Here is a 27,988-nt window from a genome sequence, read left to right as displayed (position 1 = left end):
ATCATGAAAACCAACATATAAAATTGTAGAGAAAGAGATGGGGAAAAGCAAAGTGTTGATAGTTGGAGGAACTGGTTACTTGGGGAAGAGGCTAGTGAAGGCAAGTTTAGAAGAGGGTCATGAGACGAATGTGGTTCATAGGCCGGAGGCGAATGTTGATATCGAGAGAGTTCAAATGCTTTTGTCGTTCAAGGAGAAAGGAGCAATGCTAGTCTCCGCTTCTTTCAATGACCATCAAAGCCTTGTTAACGCTGTTAAACTTGTTGATGTTGTCATCTGCGCCATTTCAGGTGTTCATGTTCGAAGCCACCATATTCTTCTTCAACTCAAGCTTGTAGATGCTATCAAACAAGCTGGAAATGTTAAGGTACGTAGGTGTAGCTAGTGACTTCATACTGTTGAAGTAAACCCCATATTAACCACACTGTAAAAATCAGAATATTACACAAAGTATTACAAGGCAGTAAAATACTAGGTGGCCTCTGGCCTCTATTTACCTAGACAGGTTTATAAGTTAATGAATAAAGTTTGTTTAAAACTTTATTATTAACTCTTTTCCTGTATTCCTCTACAACATATATAAAAGGCAAAAATCAACAACATTTTTAAGAGAGAACAATACAACAGACCAGATCAGATACAAAATGAAGATTTTACACAGATCCAAATTCTTCTTCAGAAAAACATAGAACAACAAAGCAGGGGAGTTTGTGGTTGAGGCTTACAGTGGGTTTGCCTTGAAACCCTAGTTAGGGTTTGGAGATCCACAACTCAGGAAGGGTTGTTCATGTTGCAAAGAAGGAAAATACAATATTGTTAGTTCTGAATTTTTGAGAGAAACAGAGAAGAAAATAGAGGAAGATAAAACACTGTATATATACATATATATTCGGATTACCTCTCAAAGTGTTGTGAGTTGGAATCCAAGCCTTGTAAACTTTGATCATTGAAGATCTATATTGGAAGAGGCGAGCTCAAGAGGACGTACCCAGAATTTTTGGGGAACCTCTATAAATCTGGTGCATTCTTTCCTTTAAACTTTCTGCAATTTTATACTGTGTTTGTTATTTTTCTGCTTGGGATTTATAGGGTTATAATCGGTTTAGGAAGGGGTTTATTTCTATTTTCTGGGCAGTGGGTTTTGTGGCTGTTCTTCATGTTCTTCATTGAAGAACATTGAAGAAGAAGGAGGCATTTAGTTTCTCTGCTAGGGTTTATTTTAGGGCTGCCGTGTGTGTGTGCTGAGTGAAATAAAAGAGATAAAGATAATATATATATATGTTATAGACTAGGGTTTCTTTTGCTTTAAAATTGAAATGACCAAAAGTAAATTAAAGGAAATTTTGTCGTTTCCCTATTTTTGAGGATTCAAATCAGAGAGTCAAAAGGAGCTTTTGACTGGGAGAGAAAGGTCTTAATTGACCTTGCTTTTGATTAGATTTTTGCTGTGTGTAGGGGTAAAGAAGGAATAAAATATTCCTACAGTGGTATCAGAGCCAAACAAGGCACAATCTGCAGCAAAGATTAATCAAGAAAGCATAAAGAAAGCATAAAGAAATCATCAAGAAAGCATCAAGATTCACATTCATACCAGCAAGAATTCAAACACACAAAATCAAGATTGCAAAGAACAACACCAGGATTTTTCTAAACTCATTATCTATATAATTTCTTTGAAATAACTTTATACATATACAATTATGAGTTCCATGAAGGTTGATATAGATAAGTTTGATGGTTCAGGTGATTATCGTATTTGGAGGAAGAAGATTAGGGCTCTATTGGCTCAACACAAGCTGTTGAAGGTTCTTAAAGATCCGGTGGAATGGTCAAGTGATACAACCAAAGACCAGCAAGAAGAGTTGCTAGAAACAGCAACCGGATTGATCATTTTCAACCTCTCTGATGCTATAATCAGATTGGTTGACAAGGAAGATACACCCGCTAAGATTTGGAACAAGTTGGAAGAGCAATTTCAAAAGAAATCTTTGATCAACAAGATTTACTTGAAAGAGAGAATCTTTGGTTTTAAAATGAGTCCATCTAAATCTCTAGAACAAAACTTGGATGAGTTCTTGAGATTACACATTGAGTTAGCAAACTCGGGGGAAAATGAGGCCTTAAGTGATGAGAATCAAGCAATTATAATTCTCAATTCACTACCGGAATCCTACAGGGAGGTTAAGACAGCCATTAAGTATGGGAGAACTGAGATCACTCTTGAAGAAGTAATCTCAGCTTTGAAATCAAAAGATTTGGAAATGAAGGTTGAAAGACCGGGGCATACTAATGGGGATGTTAACCTAAGTAGGGGAAGGCCTGGACAAAAGAAACCATGGCATAATAAGGGTAGAAGCACTAGTAGAGGTTCAAGCACTAGTAGGGGTTCACACAAGGGCAGCAATCATCATCACAAAGGGAGGTCAAATTCAAAAGGTCCTAAAGATCCAAATGGGTGCTACCATTGTGGAAAGTTAGGGCATTTCAAGAGAGAATGCTACTTTTACAAGAAAAGCAATGGGAAACAAAATTCAGATCATCAAGAGGAATCAAACAAATCAAACAAGACTAAAAATGACTATCAAAATGCAAACCTAAGTGATGGTTATGATAGTGGAGATGTCTATGTGGCTGCATCATCTTTTAAAGATGATTGGATTATTGATTCGGGTTGTACTTTTCACATGACTAACAATAAGTCTTATTTGTTTGATTACAGGGAATCTAGAGGGGGCAAAGTCATTCTTGGGAATGACCAAACATGCAACATTGAAGGTTCAGGTTCTATCAATTTTAAAATGTTTGATGGCATTATTAGAACCTTAACCAATGTTAGATATGTTCCCGATTTATCTAGAAACTTAATTTCTATTAGTGTACTTGATGATCTTGGTGTTGTTAGCAAAATTGAGGCAGGTACAATCAAGTTGGCAAAAGGTTCTATGACTATCATCAAAGGACACAAAAATGGTGGTCTATACTACTTGCAAGGAAGCCCCGTAGCTTGCTGCCACAACACCAAGGAGCATGTGACGGAAGACACTAAGGCTATCCTATGGCATAGGAGGTTGGGACACATTAGTGAAAGAGGGCTACAACTTATGAGTGAACAAAAGCTACTTGGTAAGGACAAGGTAACCAAGGTAGATTTTTGTGAATTTTGTGTACTAGGAAAGCATCATAGACTTAAATTTCAAACTAGCACACACAAATCACAAGGTATATTAGATTATGTTCATTCAGATTTGTGGGGTCCTGAGAAAACCCTAACTTTTGGGGGTAGTGCCTATTTCTTGTCTATTGTTGATGATTATTCTAGGAAGGTTTGGGTTTATCTGTTAAAGCATAAAAATGAGGCTTTTCAAAAATTTGTACATTGGAAATTACTTGTTGAAAACCTAACTAACCGGAAATTGAAAACCCTAAGAACAGATAATGGCCTAGAATTTTGTAATGATGAGTTTACAGGTTATTGTCAAGACAATGGAATCCAAAGGCATAGGACCGTGAGAAAAACTCCTCAACAAAATGGTGTTGCTGAAAGGATGAATAGAACCATATTGAACAAAGCAAGGTGCATGCTTTTCAATGCCGGGCTCGCAAATGGATTTTGGGGAGAAGCAGTTGTAACTGCAACATACCTAATCAACAGAAGTCCCTCTAGTGCAATTGAAGGTAAAACCCCTGAAGAAAGGTGGACTGGTAAACCACCTGACTTGTCTAATTTGAAAGTTTTTGGATGTGCGGCTTATGCACATCAAAGTGTAGGCAAGTTAGAGCCAAGGGCTCTAAAATGCGTGTTTCTGGGTTACCCCGAGGGTGTAAAGGGCTATAGATTGTGGGTGAAAGGGAAAGGAGGTTTCAAAACTCTCATTAGTAGAGATGTGATTTTTCAAGAAAATGATTTTCCTTGTAAAAATACTAATGAGCTTGATGCAGGTTCCACAGAAACTAACCCTGCAGGTACATCTATTGGAGTCTCTCAAACCAGCCCAACTGAAGTGGAACCGAATCCAGATCAGGTGGAACCAATTCAAATGGAACCTCAAGAAGCACCAAATCAGGTGGAACAAGTTCAGGTGGAACATGAAGTTCAAGATGAGGAAGACGGGAATCAGGAAGACCTCACAGAATATCAGCTTACAAGAGATAGAGCTAAAAGAGTCCCTAAACCGAACCAGAAGTACAGTTACAATGTGTGGGATGAGAGTATTGCCTATGCCTATATGTGCAAGCTTAAAGCTGAGATCTATGAGCCACAATCTTATGAAGAAGCACTCAAAGACCGAAACTACAAGGCTTGGTTGAAAGCAATGAAGGAGGAAATGTACTCTCTCATAAAGAATAAGACTTGGAGAGTTGTACTTAGACCCGATGGCAAGAGTGTGGTATCTTGCAAATGGCTTTTCAAAGTCAAGGAAGGGAGAACCGAGGATGAACCGGTAAGGTTCAAAGCGAGATTGGTGGCAAAGGGGTTCACACAGAAAGAAGGGATAGACTTCACAGAAATATTCTCACCGGTGGTGAAATATAAGACTATAAGGTTGATGCTCGCACTAGCTACTCAGTTTGACATGGAGATTGACCAAATGGATGTGACCACGGCTTTTCTACATGGGGACCTAGAAGAAGACATCTATATGGAGCAGCCAAAGGGGTTTGTGGTTAAAGGCAAGGAAGACCATGTTTGCAAGCTTGACAAGTCTCTTTATGGATTGAAGCAATCCCCGAGACAATGGAACAAACGGTTTGACACCTTTATGACCAAACAAGGGTTCAATAGAAGCTACTATGACCACTGTTTGTATTTTAAAGGTTCGGAAATTACTAAAGTCACTTACTTGCTACTTTATGTGGATGATATGCTAATAATTAGCAAAGAGAGGTCAAATGTCAACAAGGTCAAGGATTTGCTCAAGTCGGAATTTGAAATGAAGGACATAGGTGTGGCTACTAAGATTTTGGGGATCAACATTCAAAGGGATAGAGGCAAAGGGAAACTCATGCTACATCAGGAAGACTATATCAACAAGATCATAGAAAAGTTTTCTATGAAAGATTCAAAGGTTGTTTCACAACCGATTACCAACCAATACCTTATGTCTAAATCTATGTGCCCTAAGACCAAGTTAGAACAAGAAGAGATGGCGAATGTTCCCTACTCTAATGCAGTGGGGTCCATAATGTACTTGATGGTTAGTACTAGACCTGACCTTGCTTATGCAATCAGTGTGCTAAGCAGATTTATGTCTAGTCCTGGAAAGGAGCATTGGAAAGCCATGAAATGGCTTATGAGATACTTAAAAGGTACATCTAAGTTGGGATTGGTCTATCAGGGTCACCAAACACATCAGAACATCGAAGGGTTCACTGATGCAGATTATGCGGGGGACAGGGACACTAGAAGATCTACTTCGGCCTACTTTTTCTTAACGGGGGGAAATTGTACTAGTTGGAAAGTACAATTACAGCCAGTAGTGGCGTTGTCCACTACTGAATCTGAATATATAGCTACTACAGAAGCTATTAAAGAGGCTTTATGGTTAAAAGGGCTTATGGAGGAGCTGAAGTTAATGAAAAAGGAACCTATAATCTACTCTGATAGTCAGAGCAGCATCTATTTATGTAAAAACCCAGTTTTTCATGATAGGACAAAACACATTGAGATCAAATATCACTTTATCAGGGATAAAGTTTCACAAGGACTGATCGGGATAGACAAAGTACCTACTGAAGTGAATCCAGCAGACATGGGCACTAAGGTTGTGTCCCTCAATAAGTTTAAGCTTTGCTTAAGCTTATTGGGGATTGACACAGGTTGGTAAAACCCTTAATGGGTTCGAGCTAAGACCCTCAAATACAGTCAAACAACACAGAGATTACAGTGAGCTGTTTATATGGGGTTTAGGTGGAAATTGTTGAAGTAAACCCCATATTAACCACACTGTAAAAATCAGAATATTACACAAAGTATTACAAGGCAGTAAAATACTAGGTGGCCTCTGGCCTCTATTTACCTAGACAGGTTTATAAGTTAATGAATAAAGTTTGTTTAAAACTTTATTATTAACTCTTTTCCTGTATTCCTCTACAACATATATAAAAGGCAAAAATCAACAACATTTTTAAGAGAGAACAATACAACAGACCAGATCAGATACAAAATGAAGATTTTACACAGATCCAAATTCTTCTTCAGAAAAACATAGAACAACAAAGCAGGGGAGTTTGTGGTTGAGGCTTACAGTGGGTTTGCCTTGAAACCCTAGTTAGGGTTTGGAGATCCACAACTCAGGAAGGGTTGTTCATGTTGCAAAGAAGGAAAATACAATATTGTTAGTTCTGAATTTTTGAGAGAAACAGAGAAGAAAATAGAGGAAGATAAAACACTGTATATATACATATATATTCGGATTACCTCTCAAAGTGTTGTGAGTTGGAATCCAAGCCTTGTAAACTTTGATCATTGAAGATCTATATTGGAAGAGGCGAGCTCAAGAGGACGTACCCAGAATTTTTGGGGAACCTCTATAAATCTGGTGCATTCTTTCCTTTAAACTTTCTGCAATTTTATACTGTGTTTGTTATTTTTCTGCTTGGGATTTATAGGGTTATAATCGGTTTAGGAAGGGGTTTATTTCTATTTTCTGGGCAGTGGGTTTTGTGGCTGTTCTTCATGTTCTTCATTGAAGAACATTGAAGAAGAAGGAGGCATTTAGTTTCTCTGCTAGGGTTTATTTTAGGGCTGCCGTGTGTGTGTGCTGAGTGAAATAAAAGAGATAAAGATAATATATATATATGTTATAGACTAGGGTTTCTTTTGCTTTAAAATTGAAATGACCAAAAGTAAATTAAAGGGGCTGTCGTTTCCCTATTTTTGAGGATTCAAATCAGAGAGTCAAAAGGAGCTTTTGACTGGGAGAGAAAGGTCTTAATTGACCTTGCTTTTGATTAGATTTTTGCTGTGTGTAGGGGTAAAGAAGGAATAAAATATTCCTACACATACTATCCCGCCAAGAGTGGTCATATATACAGTTGTACTGTGAGAAAAAAAAAAAAAACAGTTGTACCTGTGTTGTGGGAGAAAACAGTTCCAGCAGTGTTGTGAGGAAAAGTTATTGAAAGTTTTGTAAATTATATAACTTATTTAATAATAAATATAAAATGACCAAAATAGACTTTATTATAATATTTAAGATAAATAGCGGCATAAGTAACTAACGTTTTAAGTTTGTAAGTGGCATAAATTGATGTTTATTTTTAGCGGTATAAGTACCAAATATTTGTAAAATTGTGATTTTCTTTCAATTTTTTCATCACATACCCCGTTTTGAATTTATTAAAAGAATATTTAGAAGTAATTGATACTGCATGTTTTTCTCAGATCAAATGACCTAGAAATTAGGCCTTGTATGTCCCCTGTTTAAAACAATAACATAGTCTATACTGACAAAATTAGACAAAAATTACAGTTTTATAATAAACATTGCGTACTTATACCGCTAAAAATAAACATTAGGTTTATGTCACTTACAAGCTTAAAACTTTAGATACTTATGCCGCTTTTTACCATAATATTTATTTATCTTAAATTATAATTATAAATGTAAACATATTTATAATATTTATTTTAGTTTGAGCATTAATAAAATTGTTTTTTTGCTTTCTTATCAAACACCAATTTTTTTTTTCAATTGAACTTTTTTTAAACTATATATTTATTAATAATTCATTCATAATTTTTCCACTTTGAAATATTTATCAAATTTATTATTATTTTTCCATTAAAAAATTGATAAATCAATGATATAATAATAAATAAAAATATAATTAAGTGCAGAGATTTTTGCCATCCGAGTTTGGATTTGATGTAGCAAGAATGAAGAATATTACAATGGGTGCAGAAAGAGTAGTGTATGATGACAAAATGGAAGTGAGAAAAGCCATTGAAGAAGCAAACATTCCTTTTACATATATTTCAGCTAATTGTTGTGCTGGTTACTTCCTTGGCGGTTTGGGGCAACCCGGTCGCTATCTTCCCTCTACTGACTCTGTGCTTTTGTTTGGAGATGGCAACAAAAAAGGTACATATAATTGAAAAATTTACATGACCAAAAATTAAAGAAAATATATATATATAAAAATACTTCAATATATGAAATTTTTTTATTTTTATTTTTACGCTTTAAATTTTTTTTATTTACAAAAATACCCTTTCAATAAAATCAACATTTTTTTTAGTTATTTTATAGTTTATTTATAGTTGTCATTATAATGTTATTTTTCTAATTGTTTTATAGTTTATTTATATAGTTGATTTATAGTTATCGTGACGTTGATTTCTCGTAGTTTTTAGTAGTTTTCTTACTTTTTGTTGAGCAAAGTGTATTTTTGTAATTTTAAAATTTTACAAGCGTATTTTCATAAAATTTTTAGATCGTAAACTGTAAATATAACATAAAAAAATATATATATTTTTAAAAACTCCCCCAAATAATTATATATATATATTAGCTACAAGTTAATAATAAATTAGCCTAAAAGAAAATTAATATAAATATATGGCAGCAATATATATTGATGAAGATGACATAGCAAAGTATACAATCAAAACCATAGATGATCCTCGAACTATGAATAAGACTGTGTATCTTAGGCCACCCAAGAATATTTTGTCCCAAAGAGAAGTTGTTCAAGTTTGGGAGAACCTCATTGGCAAAGAGTTGCACAAGTCATCAATCTCAAAGCAAGAGTTTCTAGCTAATTTGAAAGGTGAGACCTTAATATAAAATATATATTTAATATGATTTTTCTTCCTAATTACTAGTTCTTATATCAAAACCACATGTTGACCTAACTTAATTTCTTGTTGGATTTTAATTTGTATGGAAATGAAGATCTAGATTATGCTTGGCAAGTTGGAATGGGACATTACTACAATGCGTTTTTTGAAGGTTGTCTAACAAATTTTGAAATAGGCGATGAAGGTGTAGAGGCGACTCAACTTTATCCAGAAATCAAATATGTTTCCGTAGACGACTACATGAGGCGCTATCTCTAATAAATGACACATATATAGACCTTAATATAATTTTAAGTATATAATAAAGTCTGCTGGGGTTTCTCATTCTTAAATTTTTAGATGTCGGACGTCGCCTTTTCTTTTAGCCAGGCCCGTCAACTCTCCTAGGGATTAGGTGTGGCTTGGTCAGGGTCTATGGTTTTACTAGTACGATTAGTCTTATAACTGTGATATAATTTTGGGTGTCTTTTGTTTAGGTTATTGTGATTAATGTTCTCTGTGATATGGTTTTGTTTTTATTTTATTGTTGGTTCCTCTTCTTTGTTCTTTGATGGCATGCCATCAAATCGTTGTTAGTGTTTAAGAATAACAAGATTTTTATGGTTAAAGAAATTGTTAGTGGTGTAGTTACGTACATTATATTTTATAATAGTTGAGTGTTCAAGCTAAGAAGTTGAATGAACCTGTTGCAACAGTTTTTACTATTATGTCTTATGAGCGGTGGAAAAACTGAATATATGTGTTCTTGAATCTAACTATGATGTTGTTACCTTTTTTATCTGATTTTATTTCAGTTTCTTTTGTTAAACGATCCGAAAATCAAGCAGCCGGTTGGTTGACTCATTCTTCTTATTATAATCATTGTCATATTCCTAACGAGAAATGTCCTAATTGAATTCCAAATTTTATTATTTAATTGATTACTATTAATAAAATTACATAATATTTACGAAAAATATATAAAAAAAAATTAGGGGCACTAAAAATTATCAATAATTATAATATCTGTATTGCATATCATAAATTTGTTATATATGTTATAAAATAATATAAAATAATATAAAATAATATAAAGTAGATGAGAAGAAAGAAGAAGAAGATGAAGAGAGAAAGAGAAAGTGAATGAGAATTTCTGAGTTGTTTATTCCAATGGGGTGAACCCCTATTTATACAAATACAAGAGTGAGATATTAAGAAACTAAGAAAAAGGGAAACTAAGGAAAAGAGGAATGTTGATTACAATTAATGACAATAAATAAAAGATTTGGACATCCACATAATTAATAATATTTATAACACTCCCCCTTGGATGTCCATAATAGCTGCCTTATTAAAAATCTTGCTGAAAACTTGGTCAAAGGAAAAAGAGTATAGTGTAAACTAACTCCCTCCCCCTCATTTAGGCATTTGTGGAGATCTTCTAATCGACGAATTTCGATCTTGTCTGCCGTCTTCTCAAATGTTGATGGTAATAACTTTGTGAATAAGTTTGTAAGATTGACACTTGATTGAATATGTTGAACACCAATATGCATTTTCTTGAAGCGTATAAAGAAGAATTTCGTGAAATGTGTTCTAACTCTATCTCCTTCAATGTACCTCCTTTTAGTTGAACGATGCAAGCAGTATTATCCATAGAGAATTGCTTGGGTTGATACTTCTTTATTGAGTGCAATCCATATGTTTCCCGAATATGCTATGTCAATGATCTCACTCACACACATTCTCTACTTGCTTCATAAAATGCAAGTATGTTAACATGATTTATAGTTGCCTCGTTAAAAACCTTGCCAGAAAAACCCAGTGGGACAAAATCTGAGCTAAGGAAAAAAGAGTACAATATATATTTCATATTCATAACTATTTGCAAGTTGCCTCGTTAAAAACCTTGCCAGGAAAACCCATTGGGACAAAACCTGAGCTAAGGGAAAAAGAGTGCAACATGAATATGTCTCCCCCTCATGCACATATGATCCATAATTCTTTTGGTGATAATATATCTCATAAGATTATTGTTATCACTTTTAAAATATCACCATATATAATCTTTGATCATATATTTTCTATAACTCTTCCAGAGTATGTATGGACTTCTAAATTATAGATGAGGGGTTCGTGGAACATTAGTCTTTATCCAACTAATTGTATCATTCATGTGTGTACACAACTTTGTTCATACGAAAATTTAAAATTTCAAGTAGATATGAACATAAGACATTAATGGTACTATAAATTTTCATTTGTGACAATGATGGTACTCCAAGACCATATATTTGTTCCATCTTGTTGTATGATCTTAATTTCCATATCAAATGATCATATATACATATATATAATTCTTGATACATATGAAGTACTTCAGGACTTCAATACTAATGAACAAACTTTATACATTAATATTTCTCGAAATACAAAAGAAATAAAAGTTTGTTCTTCAATTAATCAAAAACTCTTCAAGAGTCTATCACAACGTATAATTTACGAATTTATATTGCATAGACAACCATAGGTATTTTTCAAATAATAATTTACTTACATGTCTTTATTTCATACAAAGATCTTTGTCATGTAGTGCGCGCGACTTTGAATTTATATCACTTAAGACATGTATTAAATTCTTCTAGAATTTTTAGATAAGGCTTATTTCAAATTCTCACTATATTAGGAGCTCCAAATAAATAACTTTTTGTTGCAACATTTATGTGACGCTTATAAATCCTCATAAAATATATTCCAGGCTATAATCAAATCATGATTATATTTTCTCAATATTTAAGTCTTACTTCAATCAATCTCATGTCTATGCAAACTTTGTACAACAATTCATTATGTACAAATACATATATGCAAATTTCTCATTAGAAATATTAATTTGCACACCCTACAGGTCTTACTTCACTATATGTGAGTAAATTTGCCTGGACTGCGTCATAATATTTTGGCCAAAAATCAAAATGTATGTCGATAATTCTCGACAAATCTAATACCATGATCCTTGCTATCTCATGTTAGTTTATTGCATATGCAAACATTCAACATCTATTGTCGACAAAAATTTCATTATATGATAATTTCCTCCCATATTGACATAACTTATAGAGATCTCTTTAAATTACATATTTTTCAAATATGTTTATCATTTATAGGTACCTATATAGAATCACTTCAGGGATTCAATTATGATCAAATGTGTTATGTCTAACTTCTCTTGGGAGTCTTTTCGAGTACCGTTTTCATCACGGTTATCATTTTAATGCTTTATAACATTAAGGTATCTCCATGAGTACCTCTAGATTTAACAACTTCAGGGCAAATCAAATGAACATTTATTAATAATTTCTACATTGTTCATTTACGCTTCAGGCGTTTTCAACTCATTCTATCTCAACTTTGAATAATATTGATTTGCAGTTGGTATATATCATTTTGAACTATATTGTTCTTATATACTTTGTGCAAGGATCATTTTTCAAAAATTATCATCGATCCCAACTGCTTCTCTCCCCCTGATCGAGAGAATTTTTAAAAATTGTGATATCTAATAATATTAATATACCTGTAGGGATTTCAGTATATCACAATGAATCAATATTTGTTTAAACTCATATATGCTATATGACATTGAACTTCAGGTTCAATAAACTTCAGTTTCAAGTTCAATCCTTATGAACTTAATTCATTTATAAGAATGAGTCATACGTGTATAATTAGAAATACATAAATTTACACATTTTGTAAATGCATGATTATATAATCTTATCACATCGATAAGAAACTATGCAATAAAAATCTAACAATGGCTCAAGATTGTTAAGAAAATATAATTTAAATATTTTCTATGTGCAAATATATGCACATTCTTCTTTTGAGCCTTATAAATAACAATGAGAAGAATCTTTTGGTTCTTCAACAAAATTTAGTCAAATTCTTTGACAATTTATTGCATATGATTGATCATGTCAAAATAATTCAATTCATGAACTTCAGGTTCACTATAATTTGTATTTCAATGAAACTTTCACAAGGTAATGTAAAATCACTACAACATATAAGTAATCATAAAAAGTTTCATTTTTATATACACGAATAATATAATTATATTATTCTCCAAAACATATACACTCTTCAGGAGTCACTATTATGTTTATCAAACTTTATATTTCTTCAGGAATCACTATCATCAATTTAATGATGTGTATAATTTAAAGATACATGACAACTTCATTATGTTATTGTAATGGTCAAATAGATATAACCATAATATATCATTCATTTTTTCTGGTATCTTTTTAACAAGTCGTCTAATTTATTAATAGACTATTCATCAGTCTAATTATCATGACTTGATATATTATATATTTAAATGTACAACCAGTACATACAATAAGCTATTTCTTATTACTTTCATAACTAGATAAAAGTTATACATCAGGTACATACAAATATATTTTACTACTCCAAGTAGCAATTGTATGTAAGACTTCTTCAGGAAGCTTTTCAAATAATCATTTTGTGATTCTTTATCACTTTGATTATATTGGATCACTAACAAATATTAGTAAATTATATATCCACTTTTGGGAATATGCAAACTGAATCATATAGTAACTATATATATACATATCATGTACTAACAATAGTTTGAAACTATTGATTTCAAGAAATAATAAAATATGTATATATTAATTTGCTTCTGGCATTACCAATATATGTGAAATCTATATTCTTTGAAATAGAATTTCATGTCTATTCATTCTCTTTAGGTAATGATATTTAAATATTCTAAATGTACAATAAGTTTGTACAATTCACATTCTATTAAATAATCAAGTATACTTTTATCTTGACTATAAGTGTGTCCGTACTACAGGTACGCGACCACTATTATTCAATTCCACACATGATATATAGATTTCATGCACTTTGATTGTGTGTGGTATCTCATCTTTTGGTTATTTCCAATTTCTTCTGGAAATATTTGAGTAGCAAACAATGCCATTGATTATTTAAAATCATTACATTCACTTCGGGGAATGACGTTGAACAAGTAGAACATTATTATAAATTTCTTAAAAATTTATTACTTGTTCATATATAAAAAGAAATTACTCAGCAATTTCTTTAACAATATTTCAAAGAATATATGAATACAATTTTTGCATAATCTCCAAGATGTATGCAAAATTTGATCTTTAATATATGTCACATGCAATAATTTTCAACATTGCAAGCAATAACAGTGTATAATAACATGACTAATACAAATAATCTTTAAAAGTAGTTGACTTCAATTCGTATCATTCTCTGCAGGGAATGATGAACAATAAATACATGTCTCATGTATTTAAATAACATTAGTCATGCTCACTGTTATTCTTATACTTTGATGTTTCAATGCAATTTTCTTAATATTCTTTTTAGGTATTCAAAATCCACTATAAAATTGCATCAATAATAATCATTTTTAATGATTCTTTAGTTGTATTCACATAAATACAATCATTTTTTTTTTTTTTGACAAATATAAAACATTTACTTCAGGAAATGTTTGTCAAAATCTATATCGATATTAGATTACTTTTCATTGTCCTCAAAGAATACAAGAACATATATATAAATATGTATTCATCTCTTTCATTATATATCCATCAATTATATAATGAATATTACGTTTGCATAATCTTCAGGATATATGCAAGATTTTATTGAGGACGCATAATCATCAGGATATATGCAATATTTTATCGAGGATGCATAATCTTCGGGATATATACAATTTTTTTTATCGATGATGCATAATCTTCAGGATATATGCAATATTTTATCGATGATGCATAATCTTCAGGATATATGCAATATTTTATCGATGATGCATAATCTTTAGGATATATGCAATATTTTATCGATGATGCATAATCTTTAGGATATATGCAATATTTTATCGATAATACATAATCTTTTGGATATATGTATAATTTATATAGATTTTCTCTATCATATCATAGGCGCACATATATTGTAAATATTATGAATGATAAGAACATAATATATATATATATATATATGAAATTAATAATAAATATATAAAAACATATACATACATATATAATATATGGATATATAGATAAAAAGAAAAAAGAAAACAAAGGATTCTTGAAATTGTTTCAGTCAGATAAGTATATATATAAATATATATTTAGTGTACATGACTTTGAAACAATTCAAGAACTTTAACAAAATACTTACATTGGGACATAGCATAGACTCATGCTTGAAGCTTGGGCAGAGACTCGTGCTGATAACGTGTTATAAAAATAATATAAAATAATATAAAATAATATAAAGTAGATGAGAAGAAAGAAGAAGAAGATGAAGAGAGAAAGAGAAAGTGAATGAGAATTTCTGAGTTGTTTATTCCAATGGGGTGAACCCCTATTTATACAAATACAAGAGTGAGATATTAAGAAACTAAGAAAAAGGGAAACTAAGGAAAAGAGGAATGTTGATTACAATTAATGACAATAAATAAAAGATTTGGACATCCACATAATTAATAATATTTATAACAATATACGTATTTTGTAACACTTATGGTAAAATCTCCTATTGTAAAAACATTTACCGAATCTTTGTTTATTAGCAATTTAGCATGTGATCATTTCAATATTCAATATATGTCTATACATCTATACAATATATAAAAAAGTGGGTGACTTTTGAGTTTGGTTGTTATTTTGTCCAGATGTAATAATTTTTTTTGTTCTATACAATATATTAAAATATATATGTGTTGGGACTTTGAGTTTAATGAAGTTATTTTGTCCACTTGTGATTTTTATTTATTTATTTTTTTTTGAGTTTAACTAAGTGATTTTGATTACTTTGTAGGCATGGTAAATAATTTAATTCAAAAAGCATTTAATTTTACTATGTCATATGTAAATTTTGAGTAAAAATTTATTTTTCATACAAATTAATTTTTATTTGAAATTCATTCCTCAAATAAAATCTTCTCCTGTATAGAGATGATTCAGAGACTATGGAACTATATTTCAAAGCTCCAATAAATTCAAGATTATTAGCAATTTCATCAATAAAAAATCTGGTTTATTAATTCTATTATTACTCCACTATAAATATAGAATTGCACTCTTTGACAATATAGAATTATATTTATAAAAATTTTATTTGTGATATAATCAATATAAGTAGTTCGCCTTTTAATTATTAATTCATAATTAGAATTAGTCAAAATATCGTTTTACCCTTCTAATTATATCTTGATTCTTTATGTGTCATTAATTCAATGTGAACAGTAGTTAATCTATAACTTATTATAGATTTGGATCTAACTTTTAGTAGTCCCAGAATTAATATACTATAAGGGAACTAATATTCAATCTTGGATTCCACTATTATCTAACATGTTTCCAGCCACTCATGTTATTAAGCTCCCAAAACAGAAGTTGAAAGAATCATTTTCTCTGAGAAAATTTAACAAGTGAATCAAAGAACTCAATGAACACAAACATGAGTTCATGTATACTTAGGATTCATCTACTAATGATCATCGTTATGATATGAATAACTCTTTTCATGGTAAACGACAAGTTAATGAAAGATGTTTATTACATATCGGTCCAGTCATGCATAATCTAATTAAACACAGTACATTTACTACATGTCCATCACATATGTGATCCGAATCAAAATCACACACACTAGAACTATAGTGTATAGTAAATCATACTTAGTAGTTCCATATTAAAAATTCTTAAAACTTTAATACACTACCGACTTATTTTATTCATATCATATAATCTTAGTTCTCTTGTAGATGTACATCCTTACAAGATTATACCCTTTTCATATGAATAAGGAGTTTTCAAATATTTAATAATTATACTCTTATAATTAATGTATCAATTATCTTATAAATGTGTTTATTGTGAAATGGAAGAATGAAAAGTAAATATGTTATTGAAAAATGATTAATTAAGTGAATTACAGAGGAGAAACCAGGTATATATACGTAAGGAACCGACTAATACTACTAACCAACATTAAACCCAACTAACCAACGGTCAACTAACTAATCAAAACTAATTAACTCAACTAACAAACTTAAACTAAACATGACTAATAAGTACAAAACAGAGAAAAGAATTAATACATAGGTTATTACCTAGGTTTGGTGAAGGCATCCGCGAGCTGCTATGTACTGTTGACATGGATGAGTCTGATGGTGGAGTTTTTGATTTTGTCTCTTATAAAATGACAGTCTAGTTTAATGTGTTTAGTACGTTAGTGAAACGTAGAATTGTTAGCTATATGTATAGCTGACTGGTTGTCGCAGTATACGAAAGTTGGTGTGGTATGAGGAATGTGAAAATCTTGTAGAAGATATTGTAGCCATGTTATCTCGCTATTGGTGGCTACAAGGGCGCGATATTCTGCTTCATCAGAGCTTCATGATATAGTTGGTTGTTTCTTCATTCGCCAAGAGATTAGGCAGTCTCCAATAAAGACATAAAATCTTGTAATATAATGTATTGTGGTGGGGCATGAAGCCTAATTTGAGTTAGAGAAACCACGACGGTGCAAAGAAGAGGTGGTTGAATACAGGAGTCCTTGTCCAAGAGTACCTTTTAAGTATCGTAGCGAATGATGTGCAGCTTGTAGGTGAGGATTTCGTGGAAAGGCCATGAATTGGCTAAGGTTGTTGACGGCCTAAGTAATATCAAGTCTGGATAAGGTGAGGTAGAGTAGTTTCCCAATAACTTGTTGATATTAGGATGGGTCTTCTAGAGGTTCACCTTAAGCTTGTTGATCATTAAGTTTAATTCTAGGGCCATTGGTGTTTTGGCGAGCCAACTGCCTGTGTATCCACTGTCATCTAACAGCTGAAGTGTATACTTTTGTTGAGACAATAAGAGGCCTTCCTTAGCACGAACAATCTCGAAACCTAAGAAGTATTTGAGTGTGCCAAGAGCTTTGAGTGAGAACTTGCCATTGAGAGTATCCTGGAGTTGATGCAGTAAGGATAAATTTGGACTTATTATGATGATGTCGTCAACATACATGAGAAGAGCAATGAAAGAATCGTTGTTCCCTTTGGTGAAAAGAGTGTAGTTAGCCTGAGATTGAGAGAATCCTTGCTGGAGCAATGAATCAGAAAGGTTGTTGTACCATTGTCTAGAGGATTTCTTAAGAACATAGATCGATTTGTATAGTTTGCAAACTATGTCTGCATCTATAGGAGTAGAGGATAATGTGAGTCCTTGGCAGTGTCATGTAGACATCTTCATATCTCGGTTGAGGAAAGTATTGTTGATGTCGAGTTGGAGAGTATGCCATTATTTTATAGTGGAAATGGCATGTAAAAGTTTGAAAGTGACCATCTTGGCCACGGGAGAGAAAGTATAAAAAAATTTAATCCTTCTTGTAGTGCATACTTGCGCAACAAGACGAGATTTGCATATTCTCACAGTCCCATCACTGTTATATTTAATTTTGTAGACCCATCTACATCCTATTGCTTTCTTGTTTGGTGGAAGTCGCACATAAGTCCAACTTTTTTTTAGAAGGGCAAACGGTTCTTGCTACATTGCTTGATTCCAAACTCTCTGTTGTTCAGCTTGGTTGTGAGTAGTAGGTTCAAAAGGGGCTGTAATAGCAAGAATGAAAGCTTTGTGAGAGGCATATAGATTATCATAAGAAACAAATTTTGAAATTGAGGGAAGAGTAGAAGATTTGTCTTGAATAATGGAGTGGCATTCAAAATCTCGTAGATATGTTGGTTGTCTTCGAACTCTATTGGTGTGTCTAAGAGCAGCTAGAGGCTTGTTTTGTTGGATCGAAGGATCATCATTTTCATCTGCTTGTTCTTGTTTGGACAAGTGCTTGTATCACCGGTACTTAATAAAGAACAATCAGCCTGTAAACGATTATTAGTGTTGATGGCAATAGGAGCAGACAAGGGAAAATCACAAACTAGTGTTAGTGAAATTTAGTGAGAAGGAAAAACTATATTCAGAAAGGATCAACAAAGTCATTAGTACTATTTAGTCTATGAAATGGGTATATATGTTCATGGAAAATAACATTTCTAGATACAAAAAATTGTTTTGTGTTAATTGTCATACAACATATACCCTTTTATACCTTGAGGATATCCCATAAAAATACAAGTTCGAGCTCTTTGTGCAAATTTAGTTCTATGGGCAATGAGGGTTCATGCAAAAACTAAGCATCCAAAGTTACTCAAATGCTCATAGTCAGGTACTTTATCAAATAGAAATTCATAAAGTGTTTTATTTGCCAATTAGGAGTGTGAGTACGATTTATGAGACATATTGAAGTCATAATGCAGTCTGTCCAGAAATGTATGGGCAAATTCGCTTGAAAATATAGAGCTCTAGTAACATTTAAAAGGCGTTGGCGTTTCCTTTTAGCTACTGTGCTTTGTTCTAGATTTTACACATGTAAACTCATGCAAAATGCCAAATTTAGAAAATAAATCTTTGAATACTAATTTTGGAACATTATTTGATTTGGAACATTTGAATACACAGTTAAATTACATTTGGATATATGAGAGAAAGTGAGGTATATATAATATGTTTAACATCATATTTATGTTGCAAGATCCAAATGAACCTAAATTTATCATCAACCAAAGTAAGAAAGTATTTGGGATGTGATAAGGCCCCCAAATATCACAATAAATCAAATCAAAGTGTTTCTTCTTTGAAAATGGCAATTTCTTTTATTGCCATTGAACAAATGTAATAAGGAGAGTTTTTATGTAGATCATCAATATTACAATGAAATTTATCACTAAGTAAAGCTAAATGTGGTAGTAGTAGACAAAGTAAAATTATATTTTTCAAAAATTAAGTATAAAATTGTGATTTTTGTGACTAATAGTTTTAGTTATAAACCTTATTGTACCCAATTAAGTGGAGTACATATGGCTTGTGCAAAAAGTGGAGCTATACGAGGAACAACCATGGTGATGGAGCATAAAACAATAGCATGTAAATCAATTACAGCTGCCCCATCATAACCATTACGAATCAAATCTGGACACACACTACCATCCACATCTGAATTTATAATTGAAGTAATAATTTGTAAATTGTGTCATTATTTTGTACCTATAAAGCTCGTTTGGTACGTTGTATTACATCGTATTGTATTATATATGTAATATTTTTATGTAAAACTATATGTGATATATATTGAATTTTATGAGTCCTAACTACATAATATTTTAATATAAATTAAAATTTAACATAGTATTATATAAAAATATGATATATAATCCAATTTAATATAATATAATATAAATAATGCGATCTAATACAACGTACCAGACGAGCTCATATTATCAATATTGTGTAGTGTGAATTCATAATTGATCAAGTCACCTAATAAATTAGCTAGATAGAGAGAAGAGACATCTCATTACTATTTTAAGACCTTATAAAAGCAATTCAATTGATATATAACATTTCATCATGAAAACCAACATATAAATTTTGTAGACAAAGAGATGGGGAAAAGCAAAGTGTTGATAGTTGGAGGAACTGGTTACTTGGGGAAGAGGCTAGTGAATGCAAGTTTAGAAGAGGGTCACGAGACCTATGTGGTTCACAGACCCGAGACGAATGTTGATATTGAGAGAGTTCAAATGCTTTTGTCGTTCAAGGAGAAAGGAGCAACCCTAGTCTCTGCTTCTTTCAATGACCATCAAAGCCTCGTCAACGCTGTTAAACTTGTCGATGTTGTCATATGCGCCATTTCAGGTGTTCATGTCCGAAGCCACCATATTCTTCTTCAACTCAAGCTTGTGGATGCTATCAAACAAGCTCGAAATGTTAAGGTACGTAGCTAGTAACTGCATACTACCTCACCAAGAGTGGTCATATTTATAGTTGTGTTGTGAGAAAAAACCATAAAAATTGTAGTGGTTGATAAATTATAGGGATAATTTCAAAAAAAATACAAAAACAACAAAAAAAAAGAGAAAATTAGACTCCATACCCACTTTTCATATCCTATTTTAATTTTTACCTTTCTTTTCTTACTCTTTAATTTATACCAAGTTTTATAAGTCATATATCCTCATTGTGTGCGTTAAAGACTCTAATTTTTTATAAGTTATGTGAGATTATATTTTGTACCTTGATAATCAAAGAGGGTATTTATTAATTAAAATTATTTTGTAGTTATATTTATAATAAAAAAGGTAGTTCTCAACTTATCCCCAAAAAAAAAATTATAAAAATACGGTTTGTACGGAAGTTTCAACATTTTTACAGTTTTTAGATTTTATTTACATAAAATACACTCTTTTAGGTATTTTTATATGTTGTACTCTTATAATTTTGTTGTTTATTTTTTTGTCATTTGTATAATATTTTTTGTGTTGTTTTAACGTTATTTTGTTGTTGTTTTTTTTATTAATTTCATGTTGTTTTTTTTTTTTTGTATTTTTATAAAATACTGTAAAAATATTAGAAAAAATCTTTAAACGTAAAAATATAAATTTACAAAAATTAGTATTTTATGTAATTATTCCTAAATTATATAGCATATTTACTAATAAATATAAAAATAGACTTTATAATATTTCTTATTATAAATGTAAACATATTTATAATGTATTTATTTTAGTTTCAGCATTAATGAAATTTTTTTTTTTTCATCTTCAAACACCAATTTTTTTTCAATTGAACTTTTTTTTAACTATATATTTGCTAATAGTTATTTCATACCATTTTCACTTTGAAATATTTATCGAATTTATTATTTTTTGCCATTAATAAAAAAAATAATAGATTAATAATAAATGAATGAAAATATAATTAAGTGCAGAGGTTTCTCCCATCCGAGTTTGGAACTGACCCAGCAAGAATGAAGAATAATGCAATGGGTGCAGAAAGAGTAGTATTTGATGACAAAATGGAAGTCAGAAAAGCCATTGAAGAAGCAAACATTCCTTTTACATATATTTCAGCTAATTGTTGTGCCGGTTACTTTCTCGGCGGTTTGGGGCAACCCGGTCACTATCTTCCTTCTACCGATTCTGTGCTTTTGTTTGGAGATGGGAACAAAAAAGGTACAAATAATGTATATACCTATCTTATATTAAATGTGGCTATCTAATATAAATTGTTGGTTTAACGGTTTTTTTATTTTATTTATCTTTTAAAATTAACCGTTAAACTAACATCGTTAAATCAATTAACTAATTATCTTTTTTTAAAAAAAATAGTTTTAAATATTTAAACTTAATATAAAATTATTAACAAAATAAAATTTGAATTAGACGTTCATTCAACTAATTAATTATACTTTATAGTAAATTTATTAGTTATATTATTTATATATGTTTTTGATAAATCAGATAAAATTGTATTACTTCCAAAACAATACAATTTACAAACTAGTCAGCACCCATCAAGAGTTCCAATCTTCTAATTATTTACAATGAATCAAACCACACCATGTCTTTTTGTTTAGCCTTTGTTTTCCTAACACTGTTGATTCTATTTTCGACATTGTGTTTCATTGTTTGTATACATGAATCAATAGTTTGTACTCTATAGTTCCAATAACAATCATTTCTATTTCACCAAATTTGGTACACAAGACATGTTGCCATTGCAGCAAAAACTTGCTTCTTGAACCGAGATATTCTCGCTTTTTATATCCACTTTAGCAGCTGAACCAAGGAGCAACTAGGAGTCCTCCATTGCAGCCACAATTTCAGCAAACCAAGGCACCTGCCACTGTAAAAACATACAAAAAATATATGCTCCATTGTCTCCACTTTATCACCACAGAGAAGACAAGTATCATCTCCACATATATTGAAGGAAACTAATATGTTCCTTGTTTGCAGGTTTTGGACAGCTAACCAAGTGATAAAGCTGTGTTTAGAAATATTGTACTTGCTCCACACTTCCTACACCAACCAACCTTGTCTTCCTCTTTCATGAGTAGTTCATATCCTTTCTTAATACTATAACCCTAGCTCATTAGTAGAAGAAAAGCAGAATTACCTTTGTGCTTTTCTTTGATCTTGACAATCTACTTCCAATACCAACTCCCCGAAGCAGCTGAATTATAGAGTCCCACCAACTCTTCTCTTTTAAGTATATACACTACGAATCCAACAAACCCATAGGTTGTCTTGCTTTGACGCAATGGCCCAAACATATTTCTTTAAGGCAGTCGAGTTCCATATAATGGTGTTTCTAATTTCTTTTTACACAGTGAATCCCATGCAACATAACCAGGAGAAGAAGTGTCAGCAACTCCTATTTCTAAAGAAATGATCTGCATATTGAGTATACCTTCTTCAAAATTGCTTTTGGGAGTACCATGATTTGAGCCCAATACGCATGGATGGTGATTAGGACAGAGTTTATTAATGTGGCTTGGCCTGCAAAGGAGATGTTCCTTGTGCCCCAGACCCTGATTGTTTGAATCGTTTTCTTAACAATTCCATCACATTCAGCTGTTATAAGTCTTCTTGCACATATAGGTATACTCAGGTAGACTCGGCAATATTGTTCACAAAATTTTGGGTCTTCTTTGTTATTTCCAATAACTCGATAATTTTCACAAGCACAAATCCCACTTTTTATAGGCCCAAAAATTCTTTCACAAAATAAGCCATCTGACCCTATTGAGACCAGACCACAAAAAAATTGATAATTGATAAAAAATTATTATTTAGGACTTCAAAAATTTTCTTTAATCATTAATCAAGGGATTTACTTTTTTTAATTTGGGGGGAATTAAAAATTGTTCGAATTGTATAATCGCCAAGTACTGATATTGGTAAACGACCGCATACATTTGTCTCATACAGTATGGGGGTAGTAAGAAAAGATATATTTAACATCCTAGAGGGACTCTAATTGGAGATACCATAATTGAATGGTAGCACACTTCTTGTAAAACCAGATACATCTATAACCCTTTGAACCTCCAACTCCCCCATCCCGCAACAGTACAATGCAGATTTTTGATCACTCGATTGTAAACCATATGAAATAGAGAAGAGTTTTAGACCTTGCAAAAGATAGTCAATCGACTTAAAGTCACCATGACAGAATAAGAGTACATTGTCAGGGAATCATACGTGATTAAGCTTTAGCTCCGAGCACCTGTCACGAAACTTAAAATCATTTTTGAGCCCCACCTTTGCAAGAATCCGAGAAAGGTACTTCATACATAGTACAAAAATCAAGGGCAACATAGGATCTCCTTATCTCAGCCCCTTTTTAGCTGCAAAAAAAAACATGCATTGAACCGTTAAATAGCAGACTATACCGAGGAGTTCGGATGCAAGTCATTAATAGTTGAATAAAACTTCCCGAGAAGTTAAGAGCCATCAGCATCTCTTCGATATAAGTCCCATTCTAATGTATCATATGCTTCCTCAATCAATTTTGATCATACAATTTGGTCTCGTCAATTTCTGACCATATTGTTTGACAAGATCTTGACAAACCATTATGTTATAGGAAATAAATCGACCTTGAACAAACCCACTCTGGTTTTGAGCCACCAAGTCTGGTAATACCATTCTCAATCTCGCACAAATCATCTTTGTTGCAATTTTATAAAATACATTGCAGTAAGCTATAGGCCTAAAATCACTTACACTCTCAGGGCACTTGACTTTCGGTATCAAAGTTAGTGTAGTCAAATTCAATTCCTTAAGGAGCTTCCCTGAATGCAAGAATGATAGAATAGCTTCACACACCTCTTCTTTGATCAATTCCCAATTATCTTTAAAAAAAATGTTTGCTGTAACCATCCGGTCCCGGTGATTTCCCTCATATATAGAATACTAAACGAGGCACTTTTAACATCAGCAAGGGTGAAATGCTAAAGTAAAAAAACTTGTTTTTGAGTCGAAAGGATTGGCCCATGTCTCACTAACTTGAAGTTCACTAACCTCCTATTAGGTATAGTAGAGCCCAATAAATCATTGTAGAAATGAAGAAAAGAATCACTAACCTTCTTAGGATCAAAAACCCTCTCTCCAATCATGGTTTTGATTGAAAAATTCAATTACTCACCCTTCTAGCTCGTAGACTTGCATGAAAAAGAGTAGTGTTATCATCTCCTTCTTTCAACCAATGGAGTTTGGCTTTTTGAGAAAGGAATGTTAGATAGGAGCGATGATATCTAAGTATTTCCCCCTCGTCTCACTTTCCTTCTGGCATAGTTTAGTATTCAAAGGTTGTTGTTGTAATTCCTCTTGACATTTAGTCATAAACTGTTGAGCTCTGAGATCAGCTGCTTTTATATACCCCATTTGTTCTTTGTTGAGACTTTGAAACACCTCTTTCAATTCAGCTTCCTTACCACTTTGAACATTGGTGTCCCGATAATGTCTTCTTTCCAAATGCGATCAACACCTTCTTTATACCCAAAAGACTCTGCCACATTCAAAAATATTTGAAAGGCCTATCTCCAGTCTTTAGTTCAGGGTGAACAGTTAGCAATGTCGGGAAATGATCAAATTGCCCCTCTGCCATAAATACTACTTCTGTATTTTCAAATCTCTAGAGCCATTCCTAGTTTGCCAAGACTCTATCAATCTTGGAATAAATTCTTGTTGCAATTCCCTGCTTATTTGTCCAAGTGAAGAAAGAGCCCACAAATTTAACATCTTCCAATTTGCAACTTTCAACACATTCTTTAAACGCTTTCAACTTGCTTCGCTTCACTGTCCTGCCAACTCTCTCTTCCGGTTGAAGAATATCATTAAAGTCGCCCAACACCACCCACAACTCTTTCATGTTATCTCCAATTCCTTTAAGGTCTTGCCATAAGCTTCCTCTACCCACTTCATCATTAAAAGCATACACATAAGTAACAAAAAAGTACTCTCGTTGTCTTGTTGGCCAAACTTGCAAATGCATCAATTGACTTGTGCAATGCAAGATATTGACCGTAAACATAGCTGAGTTCCAGCTAATTATTATCCTCTCACCTATATACCATGCCCCATTTGTTGAGAAACACTAACCCATGAACATATTATTGTACACCATACCCATATTTTTATTCTTTACTCTTATTTCAAGCAACCCCACCAGTCCGACTTGATAGTTCGAGATCAATTTCTTGACCTTAAATTGTTTATTTTGGTTGTTAAGACCTCTCACTTTCCAAATGAGAATTCTATCCATGAGGAATAGGAGGAACCCCCCCCCCCCCCTCCTCAGTATTGTCCTTAAGCATTTTGCTGTCTCCATCTATCTCTTTCTCCCCTGGCTAGCTCTTCAAGAACTTGGAAAGCATTTTATGTTACTATTATAAGAGACATTGTTGTAATAATTTTGCCACCTTTAATCACCTTTTGAAACCCTTCTTCATCATCTCCTTCCCTTTTTGCTCATTCCCAATCACATTAGTGGTCTTTTTAGCAACCCATATCTTCTTAGTTTTTACTTTTTTATTGACTTCCTTCTTCCTACAAACCCTAGAAGTATGTCCCATTCATGAAAAATGACCACACACCACGAGAAGCCATTCATATTTCACCTTGAGTTCAATATCTTGTGATATCTCATTAGTGCATGAGATAGTTTCAGTAGCATATTTGAACTTGAATAAGCACCCTTGGAAAGTTAAGCCACTCTTTATTCTTATTGACTTCATCCAACATCAGAGGGCACCCTAATTGTCCAAACAACTTTGAATAATGATCTTTCGCCCCAATACCTTAATTCTAATCCATGTAGCTGAATCCAAATCAGATACGAGCTAACATCTTCCTTGTCATAGTCCTGATACGGCTCCCATGGTTTCATCCCTGGTTTAAGCACACCAACCTTATCCACCCCCTTGTCTTTCCAAATCCTCCTTGCAAAGCCTTCAAAAGGACCAAGGGGGGATTAGCCCCGAGCACATAACATATACCATTCATGATATCCAGTACAAAATTTCTTCTTCCACATCCACCATATCAATCTTAACTACTGGATTTTTCTTAGGGCTTTTACTAGCATCAAACTTACCACTCAAATTCTGAACTAGATTCGAATGAAGAAAGGTGGAGATTGATTCTTACTAGTACTCACATGAAGTTCACATTGTTTGGTTGCTTCCAAAAAACTCCCATAGTCTTCCTGAACTCATTGCTTCTGTAGCAGCAGGGTTAGAGTCGATCTAGGTGAAACCACCTTAGCAACATCTTCAATCGTTCTAGCTGGCTCAGTCAAACTCCTCTATTTCTCCATTTCGTCTTCCTCCTCTAAAAAATCCAGCACCTCCACTCCATGAACCTCTGCCATTGACTTCGTTTTGAGAACCAAGTCAGATGACGTCGGTCCTTTCTTCTTCACCTTCACTTTCCGTTTCCTAGCAACTCCTCCATCAGTAGCAGTTCGAACTCCAGATCCATGGAAAATTGGCTTGCGCGGGCGACCTCGACCTGCCATGGCTTCAGTTCAAGACTGGGTCGATGCCCTAGCAGAGCAATTTCAGTGTTTTTTAATTAAATATCTAAACTTATTATTTACTTATTTTATTGTTTAATAAAATTAGTTAGATATATTTCTTTATAAATAAATTTGAAACTAAACTAAATTTCATATATTTAAAAAACATAATTGAATTGTATTGGATTTAATTTTATTATTATTATTTAAATTAATGATTAGACAAAAATAACTCTAATACAACTCTAAGTAAATATGTATTACATGTTACTAATACCTAATGTATATATATATATATGGCAGCAATATATGTGGATGAAGATGACATAGCAAAGTATACAATCAAAACCATAGATGATCCTCGGACTATGAATAAGACTGTGTATCGTGAGAAAGGAGAGAATGGTCTTCTACTATTCCTCTCTAGTGGTGTCTGTCTTTCATTTCGTGTATTCCATCTGTAAGCGTCTTCCTCCTTATTTCTAGTGTGTTCTTTCTGTCCCTTCCGAGTGTGTGTGTGCGTTTTTGTCCTCTGTGTGTGGTGTCCGTGTCTCCTGTGAGCTTGGGTCGATTGTATTGGGTTGGTCTGTGTGGTGTTAGGAGTGCTTCGTTTTTTCTGCTTTGTTTGGGTGGAGAGTTTGTTTCACTGTGTAGTTCCTTTTGGTTTGTCTTTAGTTTTGTCTATTTCTGAGTGGGTGGGGTTGTT

General features: G+C 32.6%; 2 protein-coding genes and 2 long non-coding RNA genes across 5 annotated transcripts; 2 read left to right on the top strand and 2 right to left on the bottom strand.

Annotated features, from left to right (window-relative positions):
* On the top strand, positions 1–27,761 carry LOC115715996 (bifunctional pinoresinol-lariciresinol reductase 2-like). Of its 2 annotated transcripts, XM_030644684.2 has the most exons (4): positions 1–367; positions 7,841–8,084; positions 8,569–8,772; positions 8,898–9,510. In XM_030644684.2, the coding sequence occupies exons 1-4, from the start codon at positions 38–40 to the stop codon at positions 9,059–9,061; spliced, it is 942 nt and encodes a 313-aa protein (XP_030500544.2). In that variant the 5' UTR covers positions 1–37; the 3' UTR covers positions 9,062–9,510. The 2 variants fall into 2 exon arrangements, with proteins under 2 accessions (XP_030500544.2, XP_060971202.1); XM_061115219.1 differs by lacking the exons at positions 8,569–8,772; positions 8,898–9,510 and adding an exon at positions 27,586–27,761 and having other exon boundaries at positions 14–367.
* On the bottom strand, positions 396–7,732 carry LOC133037753 (uncharacterized). Its single transcript, XR_009687764.1, has 2 exons — positions 6,246–7,732; positions 396–1,512 (listed from the first exon to the last, which is right to left on the bottom strand). It is a non-coding gene; the product is annotated as an uncharacterized LOC133037753 (long non-coding RNA).
* LOC133037752 (bifunctional pinoresinol-lariciresinol reductase 2-like) lies at positions 20,217–20,836 on the top strand. Its single transcript, XM_061115220.1, has one exon. The coding sequence runs from the start codon at positions 20,361–20,363 to the stop codon at positions 20,700–20,702; it is 342 nt and encodes a 113-aa protein (XP_060971203.1). The 5' UTR covers positions 20,217–20,360; the 3' UTR covers positions 20,703–20,836.
* Positions 23,567–27,419, bottom strand: LOC115715997 (uncharacterized). The gene is made up of 2 exons (XR_004011504.2): positions 24,489–27,419; positions 23,567–24,109 (listed from the first exon to the last, which is right to left on the bottom strand). It is a non-coding gene; the product is annotated as an uncharacterized LOC115715997 (long non-coding RNA).
* Positions 27,762–27,988: the final 227 nt, after the last annotated feature.

Source organism: Cannabis sativa, chromosome 5, assembly GCF_029168945.1.
Source record: "Cannabis sativa cultivar Pink pepper isolate KNU-18-1 chromosome 5, ASM2916894v1, whole genome shotgun sequence".
Lineage (NCBI taxonomy): Eukaryota > Viridiplantae > Streptophyta > Magnoliopsida > Rosales > Cannabaceae > Cannabis > Cannabis sativa.
This window is presented reverse-complemented; position numbering and strand designations above follow the sequence as displayed.

Excerpts from the sequence above, each read along its gene's own strand:
- LOC115715996 (XM_030644684.2), top strand. The coding sequence starts at position 38 with ATGGGGAAAAGCAAAGTGTTGATAGTTGGAGGAACTGGTTACTTGGGG. Across the intron at positions 8,085-8,568 it reads TGGAGATGGCAACAAAAAAG|CAATATATATTGATGAAGAT; the intron begins GTACATATAATT and ends AATATATGGCAG. Across the intron at positions 8,773-8,897 it reads GTTTCTAGCTAATTTGAAAG|ATCTAGATTATGCTTGGCAA; the intron begins GTGAGACCTTAA and ends ATGGAAATGAAG.
- LOC133037752 (XM_061115220.1), top strand. The coding sequence starts at position 20,361 with ATGGGGAAAAGCAAAGTGTTGATAGTTGGAGGAACTGGTTACTTGGGG.